The sequence below is a fragment of the Podospora pseudoanserina genome, chromosome 2 (genome assembly GCF_035222485.1).
Source record: "Podospora pseudoanserina strain CBS 124.78 chromosome 2, whole genome shotgun sequence".
In the NCBI taxonomy this organism is placed as follows: Eukaryota; Fungi; Ascomycota; class Sordariomycetes; order Sordariales; family Podosporaceae; genus Podospora; species Podospora pseudoanserina.
In genome coordinates this window covers 1,038,861-1,064,419 of record NC_085921.1, presented here as the reverse complement: position 1 = coordinate 1,064,419, position 25,559 = coordinate 1,038,861, and the positions used below count along the sequence as shown (strand labels likewise).

The 25,559-nt window shown below is 51.1% G+C and overlaps 10 protein-coding genes and 2 non-coding genes across 12 annotated transcripts; 6 read left to right on the top strand and 6 right to left on the bottom strand.

Moving 5' to 3' along the window:
- Nucleotides 1–17: 17 nt before the first annotated feature.
- On the bottom strand, nt 18–99 carry QC764_0032240. Its single transcript has one exon. It is a non-coding gene; the product is annotated as a tRNA-Ser (tRNA).
- A 265-nt stretch (nt 100–364) lies between these two features.
- Nucleotides 365–3,154, top strand: QC764_201960 (uncharacterized protein; the record flags this gene model as incomplete). The annotated part of the gene is made up of 2 exons (XM_062943899.1): nt 365–3,014; nt 3,068–3,154. Exons 1-2 carry the CDS (start codon nt 1,359–1,361, stop codon nt 3,152–3,154), a joined length of 1,743 nt encoding a protein of 580 aa, XP_062802663.1. The 5' UTR covers nt 365–1,358.
- Nucleotides 3,155–3,562: 408 nt separating this feature from the next.
- On the top strand, nt 3,563–5,631 carry QC764_0032220 (uncharacterized protein; the record flags this gene model as incomplete). Its single annotated transcript, XM_062940199.1, has 3 exons — nt 3,563–3,877; nt 3,927–4,798; nt 4,914–5,631. 3 exons carry the CDS (start codon nt 3,563–3,565, stop codon nt 5,500–5,502), a joined length of 1,776 nt encoding a protein of 591 aa, XP_062802662.1. The 3' UTR covers nt 5,503–5,631.
- Nucleotides 5,358–5,680, bottom strand: QC764_0032210 (uncharacterized protein; the record flags this gene model as incomplete). Its single annotated transcript, XM_062940198.1, has 2 exons — nt 5,358–5,524; nt 5,578–5,680. The coding sequence occupies 2 exons, from the start codon at nt 5,678–5,680 to the stop codon at nt 5,358–5,360; spliced, it is 270 nt and encodes an 89-aa protein (XP_062802661.1).
- Nucleotides 5,681–6,069: 389 nt separating this feature from the next.
- On the bottom strand, nt 6,070–9,131 carry SPT16 (FACT complex subunit spt16; the record flags this gene model as incomplete). The annotated part of the gene is made up of 4 exons (XM_062943898.1): nt 6,070–7,181; nt 7,233–8,838; nt 8,901–9,022; nt 9,083–9,131. 4 exons carry the CDS (start codon nt 9,129–9,131, stop codon nt 6,070–6,072), a joined length of 2,889 nt encoding a protein of 962 aa, XP_062802660.1.
- Nucleotides 9,132–10,367: 1,236 nt separating this feature from the next.
- On the bottom strand, nt 10,368–12,367 carry LEM3 (alkylphosphocholine resistance protein lem3; the record flags this gene model as incomplete). The annotated part of the gene is made up of 2 exons (XM_062943897.1): nt 11,440–12,367; nt 10,368–11,378 (listed from the first exon to the last, which is right to left on the bottom strand). Exons 1-2 carry the CDS (start codon nt 11,659–11,661, stop codon nt 10,368–10,370), a joined length of 1,233 nt encoding a protein of 410 aa, XP_062802659.1. The 5' UTR covers nt 11,662–12,367.
- Nucleotides 12,368–12,781: 414 nt separating this feature from the next.
- Nucleotides 12,782–13,751, top strand: QC764_0032180 (uncharacterized protein; the record flags this gene model as incomplete). The annotated part of the gene is made up of 3 exons (XM_062940197.1): nt 12,782–12,822; nt 13,324–13,405; nt 13,659–13,751. 3 exons carry the CDS (start codon nt 12,782–12,784, stop codon nt 13,749–13,751), a joined length of 216 nt encoding a protein of 71 aa, XP_062802658.1.
- A 47-nt stretch (nt 13,752–13,798) lies between these two features.
- Nucleotides 13,799–15,416, top strand: QC764_201920 (uncharacterized protein; the record flags this gene model as incomplete). Its single annotated transcript, XM_062943896.1, has 2 exons — nt 13,799–14,284; nt 14,338–15,416. The coding sequence occupies 2 exons, from the start codon at nt 13,799–13,801 to the stop codon at nt 15,037–15,039; spliced, it is 1,188 nt and encodes a 395-aa protein (XP_062802657.1). The 3' UTR covers nt 15,040–15,416.
- Nucleotides 15,417–16,220: 804 nt separating this feature from the next.
- Nucleotides 16,221–16,927, bottom strand: QC764_201910 (uncharacterized protein; the record flags this gene model as incomplete). The annotated part of the gene is made up of 2 exons (XM_062943895.1): nt 16,480–16,927; nt 16,221–16,423 (listed from the first exon to the last, which is right to left on the bottom strand). Exons 1-2 carry the CDS (start codon nt 16,514–16,516, stop codon nt 16,221–16,223), a joined length of 240 nt encoding a protein of 79 aa, XP_062802656.1. The 5' UTR covers nt 16,517–16,927.
- Nucleotides 16,928–17,298: 371 nt separating this feature from the next.
- QC764_201900 (uncharacterized protein) lies at nt 17,299–19,713 on the top strand (the record flags this gene model as incomplete). The annotated part of the gene is made up of 1 exon (XM_062943894.1): nt 17,299–19,713. One exon carries the CDS (start codon nt 17,299–17,301, stop codon nt 19,711–19,713), a length of 2,415 nt encoding a protein of 804 aa, XP_062802655.1.
- A 456-nt stretch (nt 19,714–20,169) lies between these two features.
- QC764_0032140 lies at nt 20,170–20,258 on the bottom strand. Its single transcript has one exon. It is a non-coding gene; the product is annotated as a tRNA-Tyr (tRNA).
- A 1,316-nt stretch (nt 20,259–21,574) lies between these two features.
- On the top strand, nt 21,575–21,943 carry QC764_201890 (uncharacterized protein; the record flags this gene model as incomplete). The annotated part of the gene is made up of 1 exon (XM_062943893.1): nt 21,575–21,943. The coding sequence occupies one exon, from the start codon at nt 21,575–21,577 to the stop codon at nt 21,941–21,943; it is 369 nt and encodes a 122-aa protein (XP_062802654.1).
- Between the last annotated feature and the right edge of the window lie 3,616 nt (nt 21,944–25,559).

The window sequence follows — 25,559 nt, the reverse complement described above, 5'->3', positions numbered from 1 at the left end:
CACGTGAATATCAACAAGGCGTGGTGGCAGAGTGGTCTAATGCGCAAGACTAGAAATCTTGTTCCTTCGGGAGCGTCTGTTCGAATCAGGCCCACGTCGGATTACTTTTTCCAACTTTTTGACACCAGACACATACTGTGTCTGCTCTTTGACTTGTAGTCAGCATTTGCGCGTTATAATTTTGAGACTGCTTTGACACTGGACGTGGATTTAAGCTCCATGGCCAACACCAACGCCACTACCAGCAACCAACAATTATCCTGCGCTGGCTACAACGGTGTGCCAACGTCTGACTCCGGTTCCTGTGGCTCGGTCCGTGTTAGGGCAGATAGGAATCTTGTGTAACAAATGGGACGGACCCTTTCAGATATCGAGAGTTGAAAATCCGAGGTTTGGCGTGGACTTGTCGGCTAGCGACAACCCTCAACCAAAGAGGGACGGCCGTGCAGCCGAGTCAACTGGGCTTCCAGTCACCATATATTTGCTGTAACCAAACCGATATAAAGCTCTCGTCCACGGCGAGCAACATCCAAGATGCAGTGTCGGAAGGTGATGCGATGTCGAACATAACGGCCACCAGCCGACAACGTCTGAACATTCCCGAAGATTGACTTCGAGTTTCCGCCTCTTCCATAATCGCGATCCTGACAAAGACATCTATCTGTCTATCCATACCTAGGCAAACACTCCTCAATCTAACACCGTCTTGCTCCGTGTCGCCAAATCGGTCTCGAACCTCGGTATCCATTCATTCTGCGGGGAAGCTGGTCCTTGCAAAACGCGGGGATGGGGTCCCGCTCCCCCAACCGCCATCCTCCTTCTCCAACAAAGGCGTCCAATCGCAACATCAATAATTTTCCTAGTCACAGCACCTTCCAGGATGTTGAAGCTTCAAGTTTCCACTTCCTCCAGATCTCTGGCACTTCTGCGCACCCCCACCTCTGTAGGGAAGCCGACCATAGCTCCCCTCAGCTCGTCCCCTTCCCTCGAATATGAGAGTCATGGAAACAAGACGGATTTCGGGCGAACCGGCGAACGTCTCCCTAGCCCACCGTCCCGTCCGAACCAGACATACACCAAGTTGGGGTATTTATTAGGGGCCCTCGACAAACGTGTTCCGTGGCGGGCGCTCAACCCGTTCCTCGTTAATAAACCCAGCTGCCCCCTCCCCCCGGTCAAGTTGCACAACTTCCTCGGATTGCTTCAAGAACATTGCGAGTGGACATCGTGAATCATTTTGGCGTTTATACATATTGGCGTTCGGCTCACCTTCCGTCCTCCTCACCATTCCGTTAACCGTTCTCCTCCTCCTTTTGTTACTCGAATTCCGACCCATAGCCAACCAGTAACCGCCCAAAATGGTGATCAACTCAAGATGGACGGTTGATATTCCACGCAGCTCCCTACAGAAATGGATCTTTGGCTCAGCAACCGAACCTCTGGCGGATACAAAGTCGTTCATCGACCCCGAGAACCCCGACAGCAACTACATCACCCTCAGTGACTACCGACTCCTCTCGAAGAGGGTGGCCCTGGGCCTGCAAAAGGCCGGCTTGAAGACTGGCGAACGAGTCTTGATCTTCTCGGGTAACAACATTTTCTTCCCCTCGATTTTCCTCGGCGTTCTCATGGCGGGTGGCATCTTCACTGGTGCCAACCCAACCATGGTGACAAGAGAACTCGCCTATCAGCTTCGCGATAGTGGCGCCAGTTACATGTTTGTTGCCGAGGCAGCTCTGAAGACGGGCCTTGAAGCGGCAAAGGAGGCCGGACTGCCCAGAGATCGCGTCTTCATCCTTGGCGGCAACACCCCTGTCGCTCCCGAGTTGATTGCTTCCACGAACCCGAGCCCAGGTGTTCAGGGGAAGGCGGAAGGGGCCCGACACTGGACCGAGCTGCTTGTTGGCAATCGCTCACAGGCTGAGAAGTGGTCGTGGCAGGAGCCTGCTGACCCAGAGAACACTCTCTGCTGCCTCAACTACAGCAGCGGGACGACGGGAGTGCCCAAGGGTGTCATGATCACTCATTACTCCTATGTTGCCAACAGTGTCGGCGTCGTCTACATCAACAACCTGGATCCCCAATTTCAAGAGAAGCAGAAGCGAGCCCGGATGGTCTGCTTCCTTCCACTCTATCACGCATACGGTCAGACATACTTCGTCGCCACCATGCCGTACCTCCGTACCCCAGTATACATCATGCAAGGCTTTGATTTTGTGAAGCTTCTCACGTATATCCAAAAGTTTCGCATCACCACCCTGGCTTGCGTACCCCCAATCGTCATCGCCTTTGCCAAGCACCCTGCGGCCAAGAAGTTCGACCTTTCCAGTATCGAGAGCATAGGATCTGGAGCGGCCCCGTTGGGCCTTGAGGTCGCCAGAGAAGTTGAAAAGATGCTTCCAAATGCCGACTACATCCGCCAGGGATGGGGAATGACCGAGGTCACCTGCACGGCAATGGCCTGGGATCCTAACAGCACCGAGGGTTCCTCCGGTGGTGTGGGTGAGATGAACCCCAACTGTAAGGCAAAGCTCATGTCTCTGGATGGAAAGACAGAAATCACCAAGGCTGGCGAGCGAGGTGAACTCTGGGTGTCGGGTCCCACTCTGATGCGTGGCTATTGGAACAAGCCTGAACAGACTGCCGATACTATCGTGGTCGACGGCGATGGGACTCGTTGGCTCAAGACCGGTGACATCTCGTACGTGGAGAAGTATGAGCCCGGTGGTATCTTCCACATCGTGGACCGCTCCAAGGAGCTGATCAAGGTCAAGGGTAACCAGGTTGCACCAGCAGAGCTGGAGGCTCTTCTTCTTGAGAACCCAGACGTGAATGATGCTGCTGTTGTTGGTGTAACGATCAACGGTGAAGAGCTGCCGCGGGCGTACATTGTGCGGAATCCAAAGTCGAAGGCTTCGGAGCAGGACGTTGCCAAGTGGATGGAGGGCAAGGTTACTCGTTATAAGCGGTTAAAGGGTGGTGTTGTGTTTGTGGCCGAGATTCCAAAGAATCCGGTAAGTAAATCATATCCCACATCGATGAAGATGAATATTGACGATAATTTTAGTCTGGCAAGATTCTCCGCAAGATTCTGCGGGAGCGTGCGGCGAAGGAGGTGGGCGACAGTGCGCCCAAGGCGTCCAAGCTGGCTTGAGCATTTGTCGGGGGATTTGGGATGGAGTTTGGGGGTCAATATTTGTGTAGAACACTTACCTAGCGTTGAACGTGACAAGTTCGAGGTTTCTGTTTCATGTGGACTTACCCTCGTCCCTTCCCAAAAAGTCGGAAACTTGAGTGATGTTATGTGCCTGCCTAGCTTGCGAGGCGGAAGGAGCTCCTGGAATTCAGGGTGAGAGGGCGAGGAAGGGCCTACTGAGATTATGAGAAGGCGAGGAAGGAACACACGGGCAGGGCTTATGTGGCCCTGCTTCATGGGAAACCCACACAGCATTTTCACCAATTCCAAGAGCATTGTGCTCACTCTTATACCTTAATATCATTTTGTCGGCATTCTTACCAATTGTATTCGCACAACGCCGTTAGCTGCCGTCATACACAAACCATGTCGTCGATACAATCCTTCTACCACAAAGACTCGGCCCCCTCTAGGTCTTGCAAACCTCACAATCCTGAGAACGAGGCCTTTACACAGGCCGAGATTGAGGCAGCTCGCCGACCACTTACACAATCCTGGCGACCAAAGGGCGTCTACGAGGAAGTCACTATTGCTGAACTTCAACCTGGACCTGCCAAGGTTCGGTTCAAGGCGAGGATCGTGAACTTTTCTGCCGCCACACATGGAAGAGGAAGAGGTCGCTCTGCGCTCCCAGAGAACTTTCACACGCTGATCGTCAAAGATGACACTGGCGTTGTCCTCGTGAGTACCCTATGCATTAGTACATGGTCAGTTCTAATATACATGGCAGCTCAAACTCCTAAGCTCGGGCTCTGACCAGGACTTTCTCAAACTCGGCACCCTCGTGACTGTCTGGACTGGCTTTGTGGCCGATTACTCGGCAGCACACATAGCGTATTCTAATTTTCGAATCCCATTCGTCTCGTTGATGATCTCCATTCATCCCTCTGCAGGGTCAACATCCTGTATCAGATTCCACAACGAAACCAATCCATCGCAAGACACCACCGAGCTTTGCCGTGTGCCTTTGAACTACGATAACTTCATCAATTTATCTCAGGTTCCTAGTCTCATGAGTCTCAAAGCCTACATCAGCAGTGGGTATGATGACAACCAGGACGCCCATATTCTGGTATGCGTCTTCAGTGCCGGCCCATGTTTGACGGTTTGGTCCAAGGACAAGCAGAAAGATCTGGAGTTGATCGAAGTTCGAGTCTTTGACGAGACATGCAACAACTGTGTGCTCAAACTCTGGGAGGACAAGGTGTCCTCAGCCGCATCCTGGGTCGCCAACCAGACCATTCTTCTCATCACCAACCCAATCTTGAAGCACTCTATCAGGAGCAATGGGCTGGTGGAACTTGGCATCGGATCGAGTTCTATGGTCGAGGTCGACCCTGACTTTCCGGATGCTGACTGGCTTCGACACATGGCTGCCGCTCGCACGAGAAAAGAGAGCGTCCATATCCCCTTCCCGGTTGACATTTGGGATGTTGACGCTGCTATTCACGGGCCTGGCCGGACGCTCTACACGCTGGCAGACATTGATGAGTATGTCCGCGAAGTACCAGAGGTGGTTTTCACAGGCAAACTCAACCTGTTGATCACGGGGGTGTCGATTGTGGAGCAATGCAGGAAGCGGCAGCTCTGCTGCTTCGAATGGTAGGCTCGCATCTTCACTTACCTTTTTGTGAACTCATTTCCTACACTTTATTTTACCCCTTGATCACCTCCCCCATCCCTTCCACTCAAGTATACTGACACCTTTGCTGCTCAGCTGCAACATCCCCCTCTACTCCCACAACGCCAACGCCACCTGCAAAAACTGCCTCAAAACACACGAGCTCTCCCTCAACCCAAAGATCATCGGCTCCTTGACAGACGAGGCCGGCTCCGTGGCAGCAGGGAAACTGATCTGGAGTGATAGAGCGTGGACTGAACTCCTATTCGGGAATAACAACACTGCCCCAGCCGAAGCTGTACACACGCAGGCTACGCATGTGTTTTCCGAACTGGCCGACGACTCTCACGCTGATGGAGGTGTCGTCGCTGTCAAGAACGGGGATGACAATGGTGATGTGAGCATCAAAAAGGAGAAAAGCGACAGTGTTGAGATCGAGTACGAAAAGCACTTCCTTGGAGACGACATCTTTGACGACCTGGATGATTTGGACGACCCGTTTGATGATCTCCAGCCGCAGGAGGTGGTGGCAAAGCAGAGTTATGAGTCGTGGAAGGTGCTGACTAGGCTTGATAACGATTCGCTGAGGGACGTGGAGGAGCGGCTGTTGTATTCGAGAGTGACGCTGACGTTTGGGTGGTCGTCGAGGGTGGGGAGGTTGTGTGTGCTGGGTGTGGAGTGGTGAAACATTTGGAACAGCAAGATCTCTGTGGTGCTGACATGTTGGTGGATAATCTTGTTCAAGGATGGTGGTAATTACCTGACTGTTTATATTTGCTGGTCATTTGCTTTTTACGATTTACTTTGCACGCACGTAGGTCTCCACGGCGATAATGGTCACAATGAGGGAAGGGAAATTTCATGTAAAATAGTCATACAACAACCAACACTACCTAGCTAGACAAGCTGCTTGCTATACAAACCCCAAGTTGCCAACTCATCGCCTTGTTGCCTGGACCACCCCAGCCATGCCATTCTGTGTCCAGCAACATAGAAAAGGGTGACAGGGTAGGTAATCAAATTAAGACAACGAAAAAAAACCTTTCCTTTCCGTTTTTACTAAAAAGAAAAGCCTAGAAAAATACATATACACTTTGTTGGTACCCCCCTTCCCTATCCTTCGACAGAAACAGACCAGTCAATAGACGATAACCTGCTAAAGACCCCATCAAAAAAAAAAAAAGAAGACGAAACCATCATCATCACCAGTTTTTCTTTTCCCCTTTCTCTCTCTCCTTTACCCCATCCAAATTTACCTTCTCTTCTGCTTCTTGGCCCCCTTCTTATTATCCTCCTCCTCCAACCCACTCTCCCTATCCCTCTTCCTTGCCTTCTTCTCCAGCTCATCCCAATCCTCCCCCTCCTCCTCATCAGACATCTCCGCCTCATCACTAGCCTCGGCAGACGCATTACTGTCAAAGTCCGAGTCCTCCTCGCTCGACTCGCTGGCAACATCCAGCTCCGACTCGCTAATCTCAAACGCCGACTCCTCCTCCTCCTCGTCAGACCCGCCCTCCTCGTCCGAGTCGTTCTGGAGGAAACCCCAGCCGCCGTCCAAAAAGAACTGGTGGGTGTCTGCCGTGACGGTCTTCATGATGACCGACCAGTTGAGGTTCAGGGGACCCTCCGAGTAGGCGATGTTAACGGAGTCCAGAAACTCTTTCACGTCCTCGAGCGACTCAACCGGGATGGTGTTGATGTGCGCTGGCGGTCGAGTAAAGTCCTTAAAGATAAAGACCAGATCAAAGTTCTTGAGACCGTATTGCACACGTTCCAGATGGGCGATTTCAATGTCGTCCAGCGTGATGACCATGAATGGCGGTTCCGTGATCTGGATCAGACACTCGGTCGTGGGCTGGATGTACACGTTACTACGGAAGGGCACGCCATTGAATCCTATCTCGCGGAGCGGCATGTCCACTTCCAATCCCTCGTTCTTGCCCGCTTCGGCTATCTTGTCGGCAAAGCTCTTAAACAGCCTATCGAGCTCGTTGCGACGACGGCGCTCCTCCTGCTCGGCTTCGAATTCGTCCTCATCACCATACCTGTACTTCCGCTTCCTATTGCCGGTTTCGTCAAACTGGATATCGGTGGCTTCACGATAAAACTGCACATCCTTGGTCTTCTTCTTGCCGAAGAGGATGGGGTCCTTGAGGTGGACGTGGATGATGACAATCAACTCGTGCTCGCAGGGCTGGAAAAACAGGTGGCGGACGTTGGAGAAGAGAATGTCGACACGTTGGGTGGTGCTCAATGGTGACTGGTAGCGGAGACCGTTCTGGTGAATCTCTACCTTACCTGGCACACGCTTGCCTTCCATGGCCGGCCGAATGAAGACGTTATCCAAAACAGCGGGGCGGCGGTCTGAAACACAGGTTAGTGGCAGTCACATAGTCAAAAGCGAAATCCTCTTACTTCTTATCTCAACCAGCTTGTCCTGCTCGATAACATCCTCCAGGTCCTTCTTCTCCTGCTCCTTCTTGACGGCCTCGCGCTTGAGGTTGGCAATCTGGTTGGCAATGTCGGTATACCGATCACCATCAGTCGAACGGAAGGTCAAGCTTCTGACGAAGTGAGCCGAGGCATCCTCGAATGGCTGATCATCCTTGCGTCCAACACCCTGACCTGGTGACAGGAAGTTGATGCGCAGGAATGACCACTCGCCTTCATCACTCTTGCTGGCATTCTTGATGGTATTGACGTGGAACGGAACGGGTCTGCCCATCACTGGCAGAACGATGGTGGCGTTCTTTTGGTCAATAACAATGCCCATATCCCTGACCTTGGGTGGGAACTGGTTATCGCGCTTGTACGACTCGAAGCGCTTGAACTTCTTCACCTCTACGCCGTTTTGGTCGGCCGTGGACTCGGCATACTTGGCCAAACCCTCGGCCTGCTTCTTTGCTGAAAGCTCCTTTTGATGAGCGCGACGCCTCTTTTCAGCGTCGTCATCCACCGCCGTGTTACGTTCAGAGCGCAGGCGAGTGCTAGTGATGTTCTTAGTAGCAACAGCACCGACTCGCGAGTCTCTCTTTTCCTTTTTGGGGGTTGGCTGAGCCTCATCCTCGTCTTTGAAGAAGAAAGAGGTAGCATCAACCTCCACGGGAGCCTCGCCTGTGAACACCACTGGCTCTGCAGCGGTGACGCGGACTGTGTCGGTGAGAACCAAGGAGTAAGTCTTGCTATTCTTATCCTGTGGGTTGGGGTTCTGAATGTCGCTGAATCCAGTGGTGATGACAAGTGTCATGCCATCCCGCAGAGTCCTTTGGTTCTTGGCGTTCAGAACCAAAGTGGGGTCCTTGTTCTCAAGACCAATTCCGTAGCCAACATTCTTCAAGAAATGCTTCTCGAGCTCGGGCTTCTTTGATTTGATCAAGCCAAGAGCCTTGGAGTAAACATCCTTGACCACCACCCCGTCCCGGATCCCCTTCAGGATCATGTTGTGAACAGAGAGCAAAAACTTGTAGTTGCTCTCCTGGGACTTGTTGGGGTCCACCATAAAGGTTCTGGCAATCTGCGAGCAGTATGACTTGTATCTCAGGCCCATGGCCGCAATGATGATACCAGGGTGGAGGATCTCGTCGTCTGAGTCCTGCTGCCACTTGAGGTCGAATTTTCCGCCGCTCTGCACAATAGGACCCAAGACCCAGTCAAGCTGTTCTGGGTCAAAATCGCTCGGTAATTTCTGGCGATTGGGAAGCTGGACAGATTTCCAGAAATTCTCGTCCTCCAATTTGTTGTACACCTTGTCGGCCAAGGCGCTGTGCTTGATCTTCTTGTCTTGATCGAGGATGTTGGACATTTCGTCGAGGAAGTACGGGGTCAAAAGGGCCACGCAGGCCTTGGATGAGCTACGCATGGCGCGGAGCTCTGCCTCATCCTTCACAGAGAAGGCAGCGGTGGAGAGTGCCGGAGCGATCTCGACCTGTTCCACATCTTTGCAGTTGTCGGCATAAATCTTCTTCCACTCATCGATGAATGGGCCGCTGGAGGTGTCTTTGGTAAGCACACCGACCTTCTTCTGTAACCATGGCTCGTTAGCTCCGAAAACAGACATACGAACTCACGCGCGTGATGACTCACCCCTGCTGCCTTGATGGCATCTGTGATTTTGATGAAGTGCCTCTCGTTTTCGGCCGCGTCCTTGCCCTTGACAAGCACCTCGACGGGGAACCGGCCGCCCTTGATCTGGTCTAGGTATTTGGCTGTAGGCAGTGTCAGCGCACAAACAGGTGGCAATCGAGCCGGAGATCAATCAAGCTGACCTTTCTTCTGAGTCGTGAGAATGTAGAGGGTATCGGTAGTTAGGAGCATCAATGTCGTTGGAAACTCGTAGCCGAGGAGCCAAAACTGCAGAGCTTGTTGTCAGACGGCGCAAGCTACAATCCGGGGCAATGTTGATAAACTTACGTGCATGGCATTATTTTTGTAGAGCTCGGGCTCCTCGGTGACCTTGCCCATCAGGATGAGGATGGACGAGGCGCCATTGAACAGCGCGTCGCCGGAGCGCTTGTCGGCCTTCCAGGCGTTGACAAAATGCGAGATGCGCTCCTGGAAGACCTTGGCGTCGATTTTGATGTCGGCCATGATGGGCGACTGCGCTTTCGCGGGGGTTGACGATGGCGATGGCGGCGCAAAAGCCAGTCGGTGGGGTGATGATGCTGGTGGGAAGAGTCGTCGCCCTCGATGGAAAAGTGGTTGTCGGTAGGTATGGAGATGGAGAGGTAGCAGATTGTCTACCGCCGAGCAAAGGAGGTGTGCAGGGGTGCAACAACTTAACAAGGCTCGGCGGGCCAAGGCAAAAATTTACAGGGGTGTCGCGTTGCTGGACGTTCACGGACCACCCCGTCGCGTTTTGGCGTGCTTGGTTGCCTAAGTGGTTTTTTAGTGGCCTGAGGCTGCCACTTTTCTGACTGAGCAGTCTGAGGGAATGAAAATCTTGGTCCGTCAATCTTGAGGTCCAACAATAATCCGGAGTTTTGGAAGATGAAACTAGCTGCCGTGAGTTATTCGGTATCGGGACTCGGGACGGCGAATCGAGTGTTGAAAGGTCGCCGGTGCGGGGTGGATGGCAAGACAAAGCAAAGGCTCGTCGGTGCGAGCAGTGAATTGGTGATTAGTGGACGGTTCTTGCTAGAGAAATACAGCACTGACCGCAGATTGGTAGTAGATGGGTCGGCGGGCGTCCACAAACTGTTGCGAGTCTGCTACTTACCTAGGTAGGCACGTCAGGCAAGAACACGTCATTATATTCATTCGATTCAGAACACCCCAATGCCAAATAGAGCCCCGAGAGGAGCCAGGTATCTGTACAGTACAGTTCAAGCGTAACTGATGACAACCCACCACGTCCTTTCCAGGAATCGTGGGGCATAGAGAAATAACAAGAAAACAAGCCAAAAACCCAGTGACCGCCATACGCCGTGTAACCCCTAAGCTATTCCCAAGACACTGCACACTGTTGTCAGACAGAAAACAGAACGGCGAGTCCAGCCCCGCCCTATAATGCTCTCACAACTCTACTTTTCTCCCACCGCCCATGCTGTGGCCTTATGAAGTCGAAGCATGCCCCTGTGGTGCCGATGGCTGGTTCCACGAAAGATATGATGGGTCGCCAAGCTTGCGCGGCTTCCACAAAAAGAACGACAAGATGAAGTAGACGTCAAGAACAAGACAGATACCGCCAACAATCAGGAAAATGATTCCTGGCCAGATGTTGCGCGATCCCATTGTCGAGACAGTGGTGAGGACGAAAGACTTCCCGCCATTATACTTGGTGGTGTCGAAGTTGGACTCAATCTTGATCTCGTATGTACCAGCAGCCATCACCTCGCTGGTGTTACTCTTCTGGTACAGTTTGTAAAAGTTGGGCGCGGCAGCCAACATCATCCAGTTTTGGAAAAGCTCGTCACTCTTGAGATCCGGTACCGGGTTGTTCACCTCATCATAACCAAACTTGTAACGCTCCTCCCAGTTGGGTGGGGGCACAATATCTGAATATTTGTAGCTTGTAAGACCATACAAGTCTTTGATTCCAGGCCAAGCGATGCCCTTGGTCGACATGGGATACTCGACACTGTCCTCTGACGAATTTCGCGGGTTCAACAACAGGGGCGGAGAGAAAGTGTCGTTGAAGATTGAGTTGGCCACCAAGCCACAGGGATAAATGATCTTGCCCTCGTGGTTGTGAGTCAGGGGTGCGCAGGTGGAGGCGTTGATGGTACCGCCATCTACTGCGTCGCCGAGAAGTTGCTTGGCATTGAAAGAATTGACATAACGACGGTGGTTCTGGTAAAAGTTGTTGAGGTGATAGAAGAAGCTGATGGTCGGCTTCAGGTCCTCGGGGATGTTGATTCGGACATAGCAATACTCCCGCTTCGCAGTGTAATTGGCGACCTTGACATCATTGATCGTCTCTCTTTTCCACTGAGACCGGAAGGGATCCAAGTCGGGATTTGTCACCGAGAAATGAGCCTCGATGTTTTCAGCCGGAATCGGTCCAAAGTCATCTGTTGGTGCGTCGGTGATACACTTGGTGTAGTCGATCGAGATGTCGCGGACCTGGAAACATAATTTATAAGCATGTGCCCTACAAGGGCAGTTCATCGGACAGCCAACCCACAGTATGCGCAAGGTATGTAAGATAGGCGCCGAAGCCAAGGTAGATGACGGCGAGAATGGAGAAGATGGTGACAATAAGTTTCGGTGTCAGCACACACTGCCAGGCGCGCATGCGTTGCTGGCGAAAGGCTGTATTGGGTGGGCGGTTCTTGGGCGCATCCGTCTCGGAGTGGTCATCTGCGGCAGCATCGTCGGAGGCTCCGCGGCGACGTCTCGGAGCCATGGCGGGCGTATTTTTTCCGACGTCGTCGTCGTCGTCGTTGCGGGGTGGCTTGGGGGGTTGTCAAAGGGAGAGGATCTCTGGAAAAGGAGCGACACGGAGTCTTCGGTGTCTGCGGCGAGTTCAATGGCCCGTGCTGTGTCTTGGCAGGAGGCTGTGACGGCTCCAGTGCTGACGGAGACAGGCAGAAGGAAATCCATTTTTGGAACAACCCAATGGCGACGACCAGACAAGAGAGAGCGGTCACGCGATCCAGCACGTGGGACAAATATCGAGTGTGATGGGACTGTTCATCACAGGGGAAATCATGAAAAACAGTGGAGATTGAGATACTCTCGGGGTGTCCGATCAGAGGGTTCGTAAATTGCTGAATACCACTCTGGGCGGGCGAGAGCCATTGTCTGATTGATACGAATCTCTCTGGTAAGGGACATATCCGTACCGTTGACGACTATCTGGTGTTTATCAAATAGTAGGGATTGGGAGGAGCTGCAGGCCTCAGCAATGCCGTCCTAGTACCGACATGAAGCCTTATGGAAGAGTGACAGCCACACAGTGTTCCTGCGCATGTGCCAGGCCACCGGCAGACAGAGCCCCAATTCCAACGTCTGAAGTGTTGCCCTGGCTTGTGTGCCCCAAATCCGGACAGAAGCATTCCTTCTTTCACTCCCGGTGCCAAGGGTACGCAGTTGCCACCTGGTGAGCACGCTGCGGCAGATCTGCAAGAGAAGCCGAAGCAGAAGATCGGTCAAGTTCAGCAGCACGTCAGCGGCCAAGGCATGGGCCATATGACGGTCCATGCGCTTTCTAGAATTGTTCGACGCAAATGACTGGCCTGCGCCTAGCGGTATTGTGGAGTCAAAGCGAGAGGGAGGTCCCGGTTGTGAGGGGGGCCTGATGTCCGTTCTCAGCCAGTGACTCTGCTGATAACAGCAAGCTCTCACCAATGTCACTCATGTGCTTGGTCACGGCACTCATGACTCTGAGCGGCGAGGTATTAGATATCATCTTGCTCTGCCTAGTCGTCAACCGCTGCTCCAAAGTGGCGTCTCCCCGGATTTGCGCCGCCTGGTTGCGGGCCTGACTGGGGTCCTTGATGGCTCCAAAGTCTTTCGGTGATGAAATGCAGGGAACACAGGCGTCTCGATACCGCACTGTCGAACTGTAGGGCGGGAACCACCCCACTCGCCAAACGTAAAGCTTCACCTCCATCTCCCCTCCTCGCCTTCCAGTCTCCCCCCTTTCCGCCTTCCTGGACTCCCCTTTATTTTTTTTCCATCTCTGCATCTTGCCATCTCGGCCTCTTCTATACCTGATCCTCCTGCTCAACCCAACCTCCTTGTACTAACTCTCTCCGTTTCTCCTGTCACTATCTCTACTCTACATACCTACATTACACATTACACGACCCTGCCGTTTGTCTCTCCCAATTTCTGCCGCCGTGTGCCGGACTTGTCTGTCTCGGCCTTTATTCCTTGTTCGCCTGCAAGCCGATCGTTAAGCTTCCCTACCACCTCCCTGGCTTAGCTCGGATTGCACCCTCTCTCTCCTGTTCTTTATCATTGAGAAAGCTCCTCGTCGACTGCGGCATCTTTTTCTCCTACAACACTACCCCTCTTCGCCAGCTCCCGCTTCTGGATTCCGAACGCCGCAGACCCCCCATAGCCACTCCACCACACATACTCCCACCGTCGGTGGCTTTGTCCAGCCAAACCATATCGACGCCTCCTGTGTCTCTGGCCGAAAAGTAAGTCAAGCCATGCCTTCTCATGTTTCACGGCTTTTGTTGCCCTGTCTCAATTTCTCTTTCGGCGAAACCAGACGGGTTTGAGCTCTGCATGACGAGACCGTTCATACAACAGCAGCTTGCCGGCGCCCTGCACTTCTCCGAGTCGCGCAGCCCATTTTGTCTCTAAATGGCCCTTTTCCTACATCCTCGCATTGCACCGCTTGAGTCGGCCATGTTCTAACCGTGTGCTGCAGCACCCAGAGAGAAACAGAGTTGGTATCCTGACTCTGTAACCGACATACTCGCCCAGGCCGACCTCAAGTACATCAGGCTCGGCCCCCCTTTTTTTCGAACCAGATCCTGAAATTCTCCAATCGATAAACCACACCCACTTTCTGAACGTTGTCCAACATGTCCACTGGCTTCAGCAGCCCTTTCGGGGGCAACTCGAACCCATTTGGCAGACTGGAGACCACTGGTATGCAAAGAGTCGCCGAGGAGGACGAAAATGACATGGTGACTTCGCCCACAACGGCGAGCTTTGGCCGCGCTCCAGCCGACCATGGCGCCGGTCTCTTCCGAAGCCCTTTTGGTGCCGATGCGGCATCTGATACACACATGACTGGAGTCAACAGGCCCCATCTTGATCCAACAGGCTACCCAGCCCAGTACAACTTGGGCCGTCGCACTTCGGTATCGGCCGAGTCACTGAAACCCCCTACCGGAGAAGCTTATGACAATTGGACACCTCCTGTGCATCCCAAGACGCCCGAGCAGCTGGAGCGGTTGAAGGAAGCCATCAGCGGCAATTTCCTGTTCAGCCACCTCGATGACGAGCAAACCGCCCAGGTATTGGGGGCTTTGATAGAGAAGCCGATCCCATCCAAGGATATCAAGGTGAGTTGGGCGTTCGTGTTGGCCAAAAAGGGCACGACTAATCTGTTTGGCAGGTGATTACCCAAGGAGATACCGGTGACTTCTTTTATATCATCGAAAAGGGTTCTTTCGATATTTACGTCAGCCTCACAGGAAAGGTCGAGCCTGGTTTGGACGGGGCTGGCAGGAAGGTTAGCACCATTGGTGCAGGCGGTTCTTTTGGAGAGCTTGCGCTCATGTACAACGCCCCGCGGGCCGCTACTGTTATTTCCGCCGAGCCCAACTGCACCCTCTGGGCCTTGGACCGTATGACCTTCCGGAGGATCCTGATGGAGTCGACCTTTGCCCGTCGTCGCATGTACGAGGGCTTCCTCGAGGAGGTGCCTTTGCTCTCAAGCCTGACCCCGTATGAGCGCTCCAAGATTGCGGATGCGCTCAAGAGCGAGAAATTCCCGGCCGGTCACACCATTATTCGCGAGGGCGACCCGGGTGACTCCTTTTACTTGCTTGTGGATGGCGAGGCGGTCGCTCTTAGGAGGGGCGACGAGACCGCTGTCAAGCACTACAAAAAGGGCGATTTCTTTGGCGAGCTCGCTCTGCTAAACGACGCACCACGCGCCGCCAGCGTCGTGAGCACCACCGAGGTCAAGGTTGTATCGCTTGGCAAGTCGGCGTTCCAGCGTTTGTTGGGGCCGGTCGAGAGTATTATGCGGAGAACCAAGTATGTGGGTGTCAAGACTGGGGTGGAGGAGATGGATCCCCTTCAGACAGTTTAAAGGATGATGGAGCATGGAGAGAGATCAGAATAGGGAAACGAGGTGTAATGGGGCGCGGTGTGGGCGCTTGCTTCTCGAGTTTTTTTGGTGGTGAAAAGAACAAATATTGGAGAAGGAACAAAGTATGGTATTCTTGGTGTGGCTTTGTGGGTTGGGGCTGGAGTTTTGGATTATTATTTTCACTCTGCCGTCTCCCTATTTTTTTTGGGCCTACATGATTATTCAAGACCAAACACTTTGGCTTGTTATTAGATACCTGAAGGAGTAGCAAACAGGTCATAATAGCAAATGCTATGTTTACCTAGGGTTATGTACATTGCTCACCCCACCCATATGTATTGTGTGAAATGCATAGTCGTTGACGGACACATAGACAACAAAGTGCTTCTTGTCTTGTGGAATATAGCGCCGTGTCAAGAAGTTTTTTGCACCCCTTTTCACGCCTTTCGACAATTCTTTGGGCAGCACTTTTGGTTTATAACCCGGCCATATTTAAGTATATTAACACTTTCCGTGTGAAGCAACATATTCTCCCTGATTTATATTCCCAAACTCCAGCATATTTATGACAATATCCCTTCCCATTTTACGTGTCTGTCCCTTACTCTGCCCCCTAAACAACAATCCTCAGCATAGAACCTCCCCTGTTGTGGTAAACTCGTAAAACTCCCAACATTTCGTTACAATTCCCACCTCACACATCTCCCTTGCTTCTTCCACCTGACCTCTTTCTCTCCCCCTTCTCGAAATACCGCCTCGTTTCTCGCAGTCTCTTTTGCCAACAACAACAACAATTTCTTACTCCCTCCCGGCAAGAACCCCCAAAACCTCCCTCCTCACCCCCTCGGTCGCCACCTCCGTCTCCAGCACCCTCCCCACCCCCATTTTCCAATTCTCCTCTAGCATCCTCATCTCCGACCCGACCTCTTCTTGTCTTGTCTTCCTCGCCAGAGTCACAAGATCGATCTCTTGTTTGGTCTGGGCGAGTTCCTTCTCTAGGGCCTTGAGCTCGCCCTCGAGGTGGTAGTTGCCGACTAGCCAGGCGGTTTTTCCGTAGGTGTCTAGGAGGGCGAGGTGGGAGCGGCGGGAGGAGATATAGGCGTGGGAGGTGTAGGCTTTTGAGAGTTCTGACTGGAGGGAGTGGGGGGTGGGGTTGGGGGGTTGGGAGGGAGGGTGTTGTATCAGGACAGGTCCAGGGCGTTTAGTTTTGGTGGGGGGAGGTACTGGAGAGGCGGGAGAATTCGGATGTGAGGAGAGGGGTGAGGAATTGGGGGTGGTAGGGGGGGGAGGGCGTGGTTGGGGTCGTCAGGGTGGAGGGTGCGTTCGCGGGTAATGAGGGTTTGGGCGGCGGTTAGTTGGGTTGATGTGGGGGTCGATGTCTGGGAGGTTAGGATGAGAGTTGGATAATAGGGCAGATGGGGGGAGGGGAAGGAAACTTACATGGGAGGGACTCGTGGACGGTGGTTATGGATGGCATTTTGGAGGGTGGGTAGGTGGTTATACTTGAGAGAGATTGGGAACTTGTGGAGGGCGAAAAGGTTGGTTGTTTTGTTGTTGTTATGATTGTATAACTGGTGTGAAGCAGGCGTGGGGATCTTGGTGGTGGTGGTGGTGGTGCTGGACGGTTGAACTTGACGAAATCTCAAAATGAATGCGACTGCGCGATGCGATGCTTGAAGACGCGCTGGATCTCACTTTGGAAAAATGCGGTCTCCACTCTACACAGTGAACAGACGCCAGGGGTGGGCTTAGCCTTCTTATCGGAGCTCTTATCTAGTGTCTGCACGACAACTTCAAGTTAAGACAGCACTTGCTGCTCTTCCGGTATGAGATAACCAAGACAGCTTCGGCAGTTAAAGATATAATACTGCAACTGCCTCATCCATCCAAAATATAGAAAAACTGTTCTGACATTCAAAACTAAACAACAGCTTCCCAAGTGAAATATAATGCCAAACTCCTCAGTTCAGTGCAAACGGCTGCCACCCACCCCGATACTCTTGGCAGCGGGGTGTGCACCGCCCCTTTGTCGAATCGGGCAGTTTCCTGCGACAATGACGACACAAGGCAGTCGCTGCCAAGAAATCACCTCCAGGCCTATCGTTCATGGTTGCTTGGTTTCTAATACAGTTGGGTTCAAGTGACCAACAACAGATAACACCGCTTCAACAGTACCTATCTCAAACTTTTTTTTTGTTTCTCTCAATTATCATCTAGAATATGCAGTGCAGGTAGCTTCCGCCCTGCAAATCCTCCACCATGGACGCCCATGAAAAACTGCTCGACCCCGCCAACGTCTGGGTTGACTCGGAAAAGGACGGAGCTTATCAACAACAGCCGTTGCTATCACAACCACATCAACAGACCAAAGACGGGGACTCGGAGAACAAGAGATCACTACCGAAAAGAATATACTACCGGTCCATCATCGGGTACCTCACCTCCATTCTCGGCGCCCTCATCCTCGGCTGTGCACTACTTAGATTGTTTGCCGCCGAAGCCCCCGGAAACTGGACATCATGGACAACCTCAACCCCCCACCCCCCACCAACAAACAACAACAACAACAACACATATCTCCTCGGCGTGGGCAAAGCAGACATCACCGGCCCCGTAGTCGAAATCAACCTCATGGGCTACGCCGACCCCAAACAAGTCGGTTCCGGTCTCCGTCAACGCCTCTACTCCCGCGCCTTCATCGTCGGCAACATCGACAACCCTTCCGACCGGTTGGTTTACTTGGTGCTGGACACCCAATCAGGTGACACCGCCGTTCGCTACGGCATCCTCAACGCTCTCGAGAGCTTGGGGGAGGAATATAAAGTGTACGGTCACCACAACGTTGCTGTTACGGGAACGCACTCCCACGCTGGGCCAGCTGGGTGGTTGAATTACCTCCTCCCACAAATCACAAGCAAAGGGTTTGATCACCAAGGCTACCGAGCCATTGTGGACGGGGCGGTGGAATCCATCAGAAAAGCGCATCAGAGTCTCACGCCGGGGTATCTCAGCGTCGGGACGACAAAGGTTTTTGGCGCGAATATCAACCGGAGTTTGTTCGCTTACCTTGCCAACCCTGAGGAGGAGAGGGTGAGGTATAATATTAGCATCGAAGACGACGGGTCCGTTGAAAAGGATTTGACGCTCTTGAAATTTGAACGTGCCGCTGATGAGAAGGCTTTGGGTGTGCTGACGTGGTTTCCCGTCCATGGGACTTCGTTGTTGGGGAACAACACCCTTATTGCGGGGGATAATAAAGGGGTTGCGGCCTATTTGTTTGAAAAGTCGATGAGAGGGGAGAATCCAGATTTTGTGGCTGGTTTTAGCCAGGCGAGTGTGGGTGATACGAGTCCTAATGTTCTGGGCGCGTGGTGCGAGGATGGGTCAGGGAAGATGTGCAGTTTTGAGAATAGCACTTGTCCTGTTGATGGCAAGTCACAGTCTTGTCATGGTCGTGGGCCCGGGTTTCAAACTCCGGACAGCGGAGCTAGGTCCTGTTTCGAGATCGGGAAGAGGCAGTTTGAGCCTGCGAGGAAACTGTTTGACGAGGGGGGCCTCACGCCGGTGAGGGGGGGTTGGGTGAAGGCTTTTCACAAGTTTCACAACATGACCGGGTTTGAGTTTGAGCTGCCGGGTGGGAGGATGGCAAAGACTTGTCCGGCTGCGCTGGGGTATTCTTTTGCGGCGGGGACGAGTGATGGGCCGGGGGCGTTTGATTTTACGCAGCATGATGGGAACGAAAACACCACTTCGCCGGTGTGGAAGGTTGTGTCGAGGTTTTTGAAGGATGCGAACGAGGAGCAGAGGGCGTGTCATGGTGCCAAGCCGATTTTGCTGGATGTGGGGGAGATGGAGAGGCCGTATCTGTGGACGCCGAATGTGGTTGATGTTCAAGTGTTTAGAGTTGGACAGCTTTTTATTATTGTTTCACCTGGGGAAGCGACGACGATGGCTGGACGGAGATGGAAGGAGGCCGTGAGGACCAGCGATGAGGCGGGAGAGGATGCGGTTGTTGTGTTGGGGGGTCCAGCCAACAGTTATACGCATTATATCACTACGGAAGAGGAGTACGGGATCCAGAGGTATGAAGGGGCTTCGACTCTGTATGGACCGCACACGCTGGCGGCGTATATCAACGTCACGATGGGGCTGTTGGGGTATTTGAATCCGGATTCGCCGGCGCCTCCGCCGCATGATCAGAAGTCTATGGTGTATCCGCCGGATAATACGAACCAGTCGTTGTCGTTTATCCCGTCAGTGGTGATGGACAATGCGCCGCTTTTCAAGTCTTTTGGGGATGTTTTGACGGATGCTGAGAAGGGTACTCCTTATGTGATTGGGGATGTGGTCAAGGTTCGGTTTGTTGGAGCCAATCCGAGAAACAATCTGAAGCTGGGCGGCACGTATGCTGCTGTTGAGAAGCTGGGTAAGGATGGGACGTGGGAAAGGTTCAGAGATGATGGGGACTGGAGTGTGATTTTTGAGTGGGAGAGGACGAGTGAGCTTATGGGTTGGAGTGAGGTGACGATCGGGTGGGATACCGCTCTTGAGGGAGAGGGGGAGATGGAGAAGGGGACGGCGTATCGGATCAGGTACTTTGGGGATAAGAAGGGGTTGTTGGGAGGCGTGGAAAGCTTCGAGGGTGTGAGTGATTGTTTCAGCTTTAAGGCTTGAGGGGGGTTGTAAGTTTTCGTTGTATGATAACGCGAAGTGTGGATACGGCATTGATGAGACTGTAGAGTGGCTTGGTTGGAATGATACCCTTGGCGGAGGAAGTTTATTGTTTTCTACGAAACAGCCTGAAATGGGTCTTTTAAAGTTGCTAGCAAATCCTAAAGATTGGTACTCAATGTTCGCCGAAGCTATTACCAGGAATCTACAGCCTGTTTAATGATTTTCTGATGAACGACATGGCATTTCAATGGGTTGAGTCCAATGTCATGGGTTCTGGTGACCTGATGTAATGACGGTGCTGTGTAGGTTAAGCAACCCAATGTATAATATATATCTCCAGAATTATGCACGTAGGGTTGTTTGTGAAGCACATAGCATCCCAGAAAAAAAGAAGAGTCTTCATAGCTGGATCAAAAACAAAGAGTCACCTTACTGAGGTGAAGGCAAAAGGATGTGTCCCCTCGACCGGAATCGAGCCGGTGACCTTTCGGTATCGATAAATTGCATTTACAGCCGAACGTGATAGCCAACTACACCACAAGGGGATTTTATTGAGTTGTTGTGGATCTGGTGCAGGATTAGGGCTTTTCAATAATTCCCGACATGAATTTGTTATCGAATGTGGGTTTTGTGGACACATATCCGAGTGTGCTGGAGATGCGAGACTTGGCGGGACGGGGCAGCCAGCAGTTACAGTTCGGTGACAACAATTATTTATTCCGTACCTACTCAAGTTGTAATTTGATTTTGGTGGACAAAAAGTTGGTGCAAGGGATATGACATATCTTCGGACTTGAATAATGTGATAATATTGAGGTGGGATATCAATAAGCAAGGAGTGTCTGGATCAGAAGTGACTTTGAGTAAAGTGATGGCATCACCCAGCCGTGCAAGACTCTCACATGTTGCTGAGAGCATCAAGACTGTATAATACCACTAGAATCCTTCTATCGCTGTTAGCTAATGCTCGAATTCTATTCTTAGCAGACACTTGTTTTCCTCCTTGGAATATTCGGCTACCTATATACATAGGCAGTCGTCATGTCGAACATCGCAAGTTTCCACTCCCAACGGCCCAACGGTCCAACGGTCCGAACAAGGTATCACATCCACGTGGTGAACACGCAAGCTATGATGCTCGCGCAACAATCAACGTCCTCAAATCATTGGAGCTTACTCCGTCAGTGCCCAGTGGTATGTGCAGTAGGTAGAATGCCAACTTCGAGTTTTAGTCCAACGGTCGCCACGGCACGAGCCGTCTGACAAGTGACATGAACCGTGACATCATACCCTGTGTGGGGCCGCTTCGGTTGCCCAAAAAGTCCAAGAAACGAGACCTGATTGGTGTGCATTTGGTTGCACTGAAGGCTCGCTGAAAGAGAAGGGTGTTAGGGCAACCAATGAGATTCTCAGTGCATTACCGCAGCGGACGCCACTGACGATGTTGGGTGGTTCAAGGGTCCAAAGGGGCTCGTCATGGTTGACTTTTTTGCTTGTTTTGTGTTCTTTGGTTTGGCAAGAGGTTGATGTCATCCCTGTCTTTGGAAAGTTGGATTAAGCTGTGGATAAGATCGAGATCTGAATGCATCAAGGGTCCAAGGGTCTGAATCAAGTATGGGAGATCACATTGAAAGAAAGCTGTGACGTGGGAGGGAGAGGGAAGGGCCGATGAGATGGTGTATATATTTTGCTTAATCTGACCTCGAGAAACAGGTCTTAATTTCTCATTATCATCAGCATCTACACAGAAGCAAAACAAACAAACAAGCATTCTCAAGAGTTCAATTTGAACATCAACTGCAAACCAAACACTACCTACTTTAACCAATACCAACCACAACACCAAACCCAAACCATCAAAATGTTCGGTCGCCGTCACCACGCCGCTCCTGTAGTCACTACTACCGCTCCCCGCCGTCGCAGAGGTCTCTTCGGCGGCCCTCGTCGCACTCATCACACCACCGCCGCTCCCATAACTACCTCTACCCGTCGCCGAGGCGGTCTCTTTGGCGGAAAGCGCAGACATCATGCCACTACCACCCATCACCACCACCACACCACCGTCGCCCCTGTCCATCACCAGCAGAGGCGGCCCTCCATCGGTGACAAGATCAGTGGTGCCTTCCTGAAGTTGAAGGGAACTCTCACTGGAAGACCTGGCCAGAAGGCTGCGGGCACGAGGAGGATGCATGGCACTGATGGCCGGGGAAGCAGGAGGAGATTTTACTAAATGCATATGAATGATGGGATATGATAATGGATGTAATGGGCGCATGATGGGGATGATGGAGATACCCTGTAACAATATTGTAACTTTTGTCTGCGATTTGGGGGATAGAGCGCTTGTTTCATTTTGGCTTTTAAGAATGAGTTATGAAGCATGAATTTACGACTACGTTTACAACAACAAATCAAAACTTCTCTCAAATCCACGTTGAAATATGCAACACGTCTGTGACTGAGCGCCTGCTGTGAGCGCCAGCTCCCGTGTTAATTGATTCTGATGCCTCTACTACTACTACTACTACTACTGCTGCTGCTGCTGCTGCTGCTGCTCTGGTTATTACCGACCGACCTTTCCAGGGTTCTGAGTCCGATACATTATGATCCTTATGTCGAGTTAAAGTGAAACTGGAGAGAATCGTTAAGAAGTAGAGGCTTGCGAGATATCTGAGTCCTCTGGACAGAAGGAGTGGACAGCGGAGGACATCGACTACTAGGTGGCTCTCACAGTCCAACCAACCTTCTCTGTAGGTACCCAACTACCATCAACCTGAGGGACGTATAGCATCCTCAGTCTCCCAGAGCCGCTTTCCCCTCCTTTAGGCTAATCGCTCCGGGACACGATAAAGAGGCGAAAGAAAGTTGTCATGAGCGAGATGTGGAGGTTCCTGGGCGGTGGCCAAGTAATTGTCCGACTCTAGATACTTGAGGTTCAACCAAAGTTTAGCTCTAGAACCACTCAAGATACCTATCCACGAACATTTAAAAGAAGGAGCTGTTTCTTTTGGAACAATCTCACTAGTTTTCACAATACCAGATCCATCAGAGAGACGTAAAGCGAGGGGAATAGAAGTCAAAATCGTTGAGCTAGATAGAATCGGGCAGTTAGGAATCAGGCTTATCTCATTCCTACGAGCGAGAAGGGAGGATACACATTCATGTCTGATCTGTTACTACTATTATAAGATACTCCACCACACGTACGAGCTCAGTATAGGTTCAGAGTCAAGGTCAGGTATGTACATTAGTTCAAGTTTGAGAAGGCGCAGAGTTGGCTTTGTGGCGACTAAAGAGTGATTCCCTGATGAAATAAATCTTTTGTTCGAATCTCTATATCTGGGCTTACGTCCAGGTCAAAAGGTACCTTGGAATACTTCTTGGTAAGTGAGTTATTCATCATCTCAGGACCACCATGGCGCATACACCACCAACACCATACCCATTCTTCGCCATATCATAGCTACAAACCCAGCGTCTTTTATGACGCGTGAGCTGTCCTGTAACTTTTAATTGCCAGTGTTGTTATTGAAGATATGCCTGACACATGGAGTGTGCTCACATCTGCTACATAGGCTCCGATACCCTTATTTGGAGGTTTTGGAAGAGATGAAGACACATTTAACTGACATTTATTTCTCACACCTACCTACCTATCTTAGCCTATCATGTTTGTGGCCGTGTAAAAGATAGCATTGTCCTATCTCCTCCAAGGGGTAATCTGCGCGAATACGATACTGGCAGCCCAACTCAATGATTTGTCTGCAATTTTTGTCTGAGAACTTCCGCTTGATCAGTTCAGGTAGGTATGCTTTTGGTACTTGGAATCCCTTTTACGTGCTGATGTCAATAGATAGACTCTCTATCATCTCTTACATCACGTTGACATGGCCGGTCTTGTGAAGTTTGCTCACCACCAGCACCTGACAAAAACCATCAGCACCCCATCCCCAACCAACAAAAGCCACCAAGCCGCCAAGCCTCCCCCTTCCCAAGCATCATCTCACACCTCCCCACGTCCCTGTCCCCGGGTCCCCGAGACGCAAAGGCAAAAAGTAAGATCGATTCGATGCTGATGTATGTGCCTCTCACGTATGTAATGATTATGCCTATCCCTTCTTGGCTCGCCACCACCACACACACACACACACACACACACACACACACACACACACAAGACAAGCAGCTCAGATCTCACTTTTTTTTTTCCACTTCCAATAGATGCTTGCGAGATAAAGTGAGACATAGCTTACATTCACCCACTCCCCACACCTCCCCAAAAGACTCACAGAAACCGTACAGATAGTCCTTACCGGATCAAGGAACCCCCAAGAGTTTTGACAGACATTGCTTTTTTCTTCTTTTACTTGTTTCTTCTCCCGCGCAAAAAAAAAAAAAAAAACCTTAGGATTTTAGCGCCTTTGCCGCCTGTGCAGAATAAAAGCAGCTATGTATATAGGTCTATACACGGCCATGTCTATAAAGGACGATAAGGCAAGCTTTTCCAAAAAAAAAAAAATTCTAGAAAGTTAACATTAGAAAGATTAGCTAAAAAAATGCACGTGCTTACTGTGGCACCTACCCGAGTTACAATTTAGGTACTTACAAGCTACCTGCTAAGGCTAGGCCAGTTACTTACTAAAGCCGAACAATGTTAAGGCTACATGCTACATGCTAAGTCCTATATACTACTTACAAATAACTTTTAATTTACTATATTACTGCCGTATTACTACTTGAGCACTACATAGTACATATTATCTATCACTACTGCTAAATTTTCTTTACAGCTGTAAATAACGTTTATATATAATTTTATATACAAATAATATTTTGTAATTTAAAAAAATAAAAATATATAATAAAATAGACGAGTAATTATATTTATAAAAACTTGAATTAAATACTATTTAGATGTAGCATTTAGCGCATAGTTATCAGTTAAAAAAGCAAAAATATAAGAGAAGTTTGGTAATCCTTGCTTATATAATAGCAGGTTGATAGGTAGATGTAGCGTACAATTAGCTTTTCTCAATTTTACCTCTCTGGATTTTTAATTTTGGAGAACTTGCCTTATCGTCCGTTATATATATGTCTTAGACTAGCAGGAGGCTAACACCAGGGTAACAATGGAGAAAATCTGTAGGCGATCTGCTATAGTGAATGAGATATTGGTTCCGGATTCGAGGTAAAGATCAGCGTTTCGATACAACCCCGCGTGTGTGCGTGTGTGCTGCAGTGTTTCAACCAGACTTTTGACATTTCTCCGGAAGGTACTGCAAGTCATGGGCTTGGTCTGATCTGATTTCCTTCGATGGACAACACGCTGATCAGATCCAGAGCGTACCAGATGAGCCTAGACTTGGGGGGGTTTGGACCTCGGTAGTTGAGCTTGAGAGAGATGAGTGGTGAAAGATGAATGTGACTATGGGAGATAAGGTGATGTTGGACTTTTTTGGGTTTAGCTTCTTCACATAGTCGTCAGTAGGAAAGAGCTGAAATCGACAACCGCGAGCTGGATGCCCAAAAGAATCCGCCATAGACGTCAGCGCAGCTCAGCCGGCAGGCAGGGGAAAGCAAGACAGAGAAAGAGATGGGGGAAAGACAGGGGAAGCAGGATCAAGTACCCCCGAATCAGAATTCCCTGACCACCGGGCAGCTTTTCGATCGGCTACCAGAAGCACAAAAAAAAAAAAAAAAGCGGGGGATCCGAGGTTGACAGTTGCAAGCTGCAAGGTGGTGGTCCCGCTTCCCCCAAAGCGATCACCACTCTTTCTTCCCCCATTTCGAACTCGGCATTCTGCTTGTGCAACTTTGTTGAAAATCTTACCCACCATGCCAAAGAG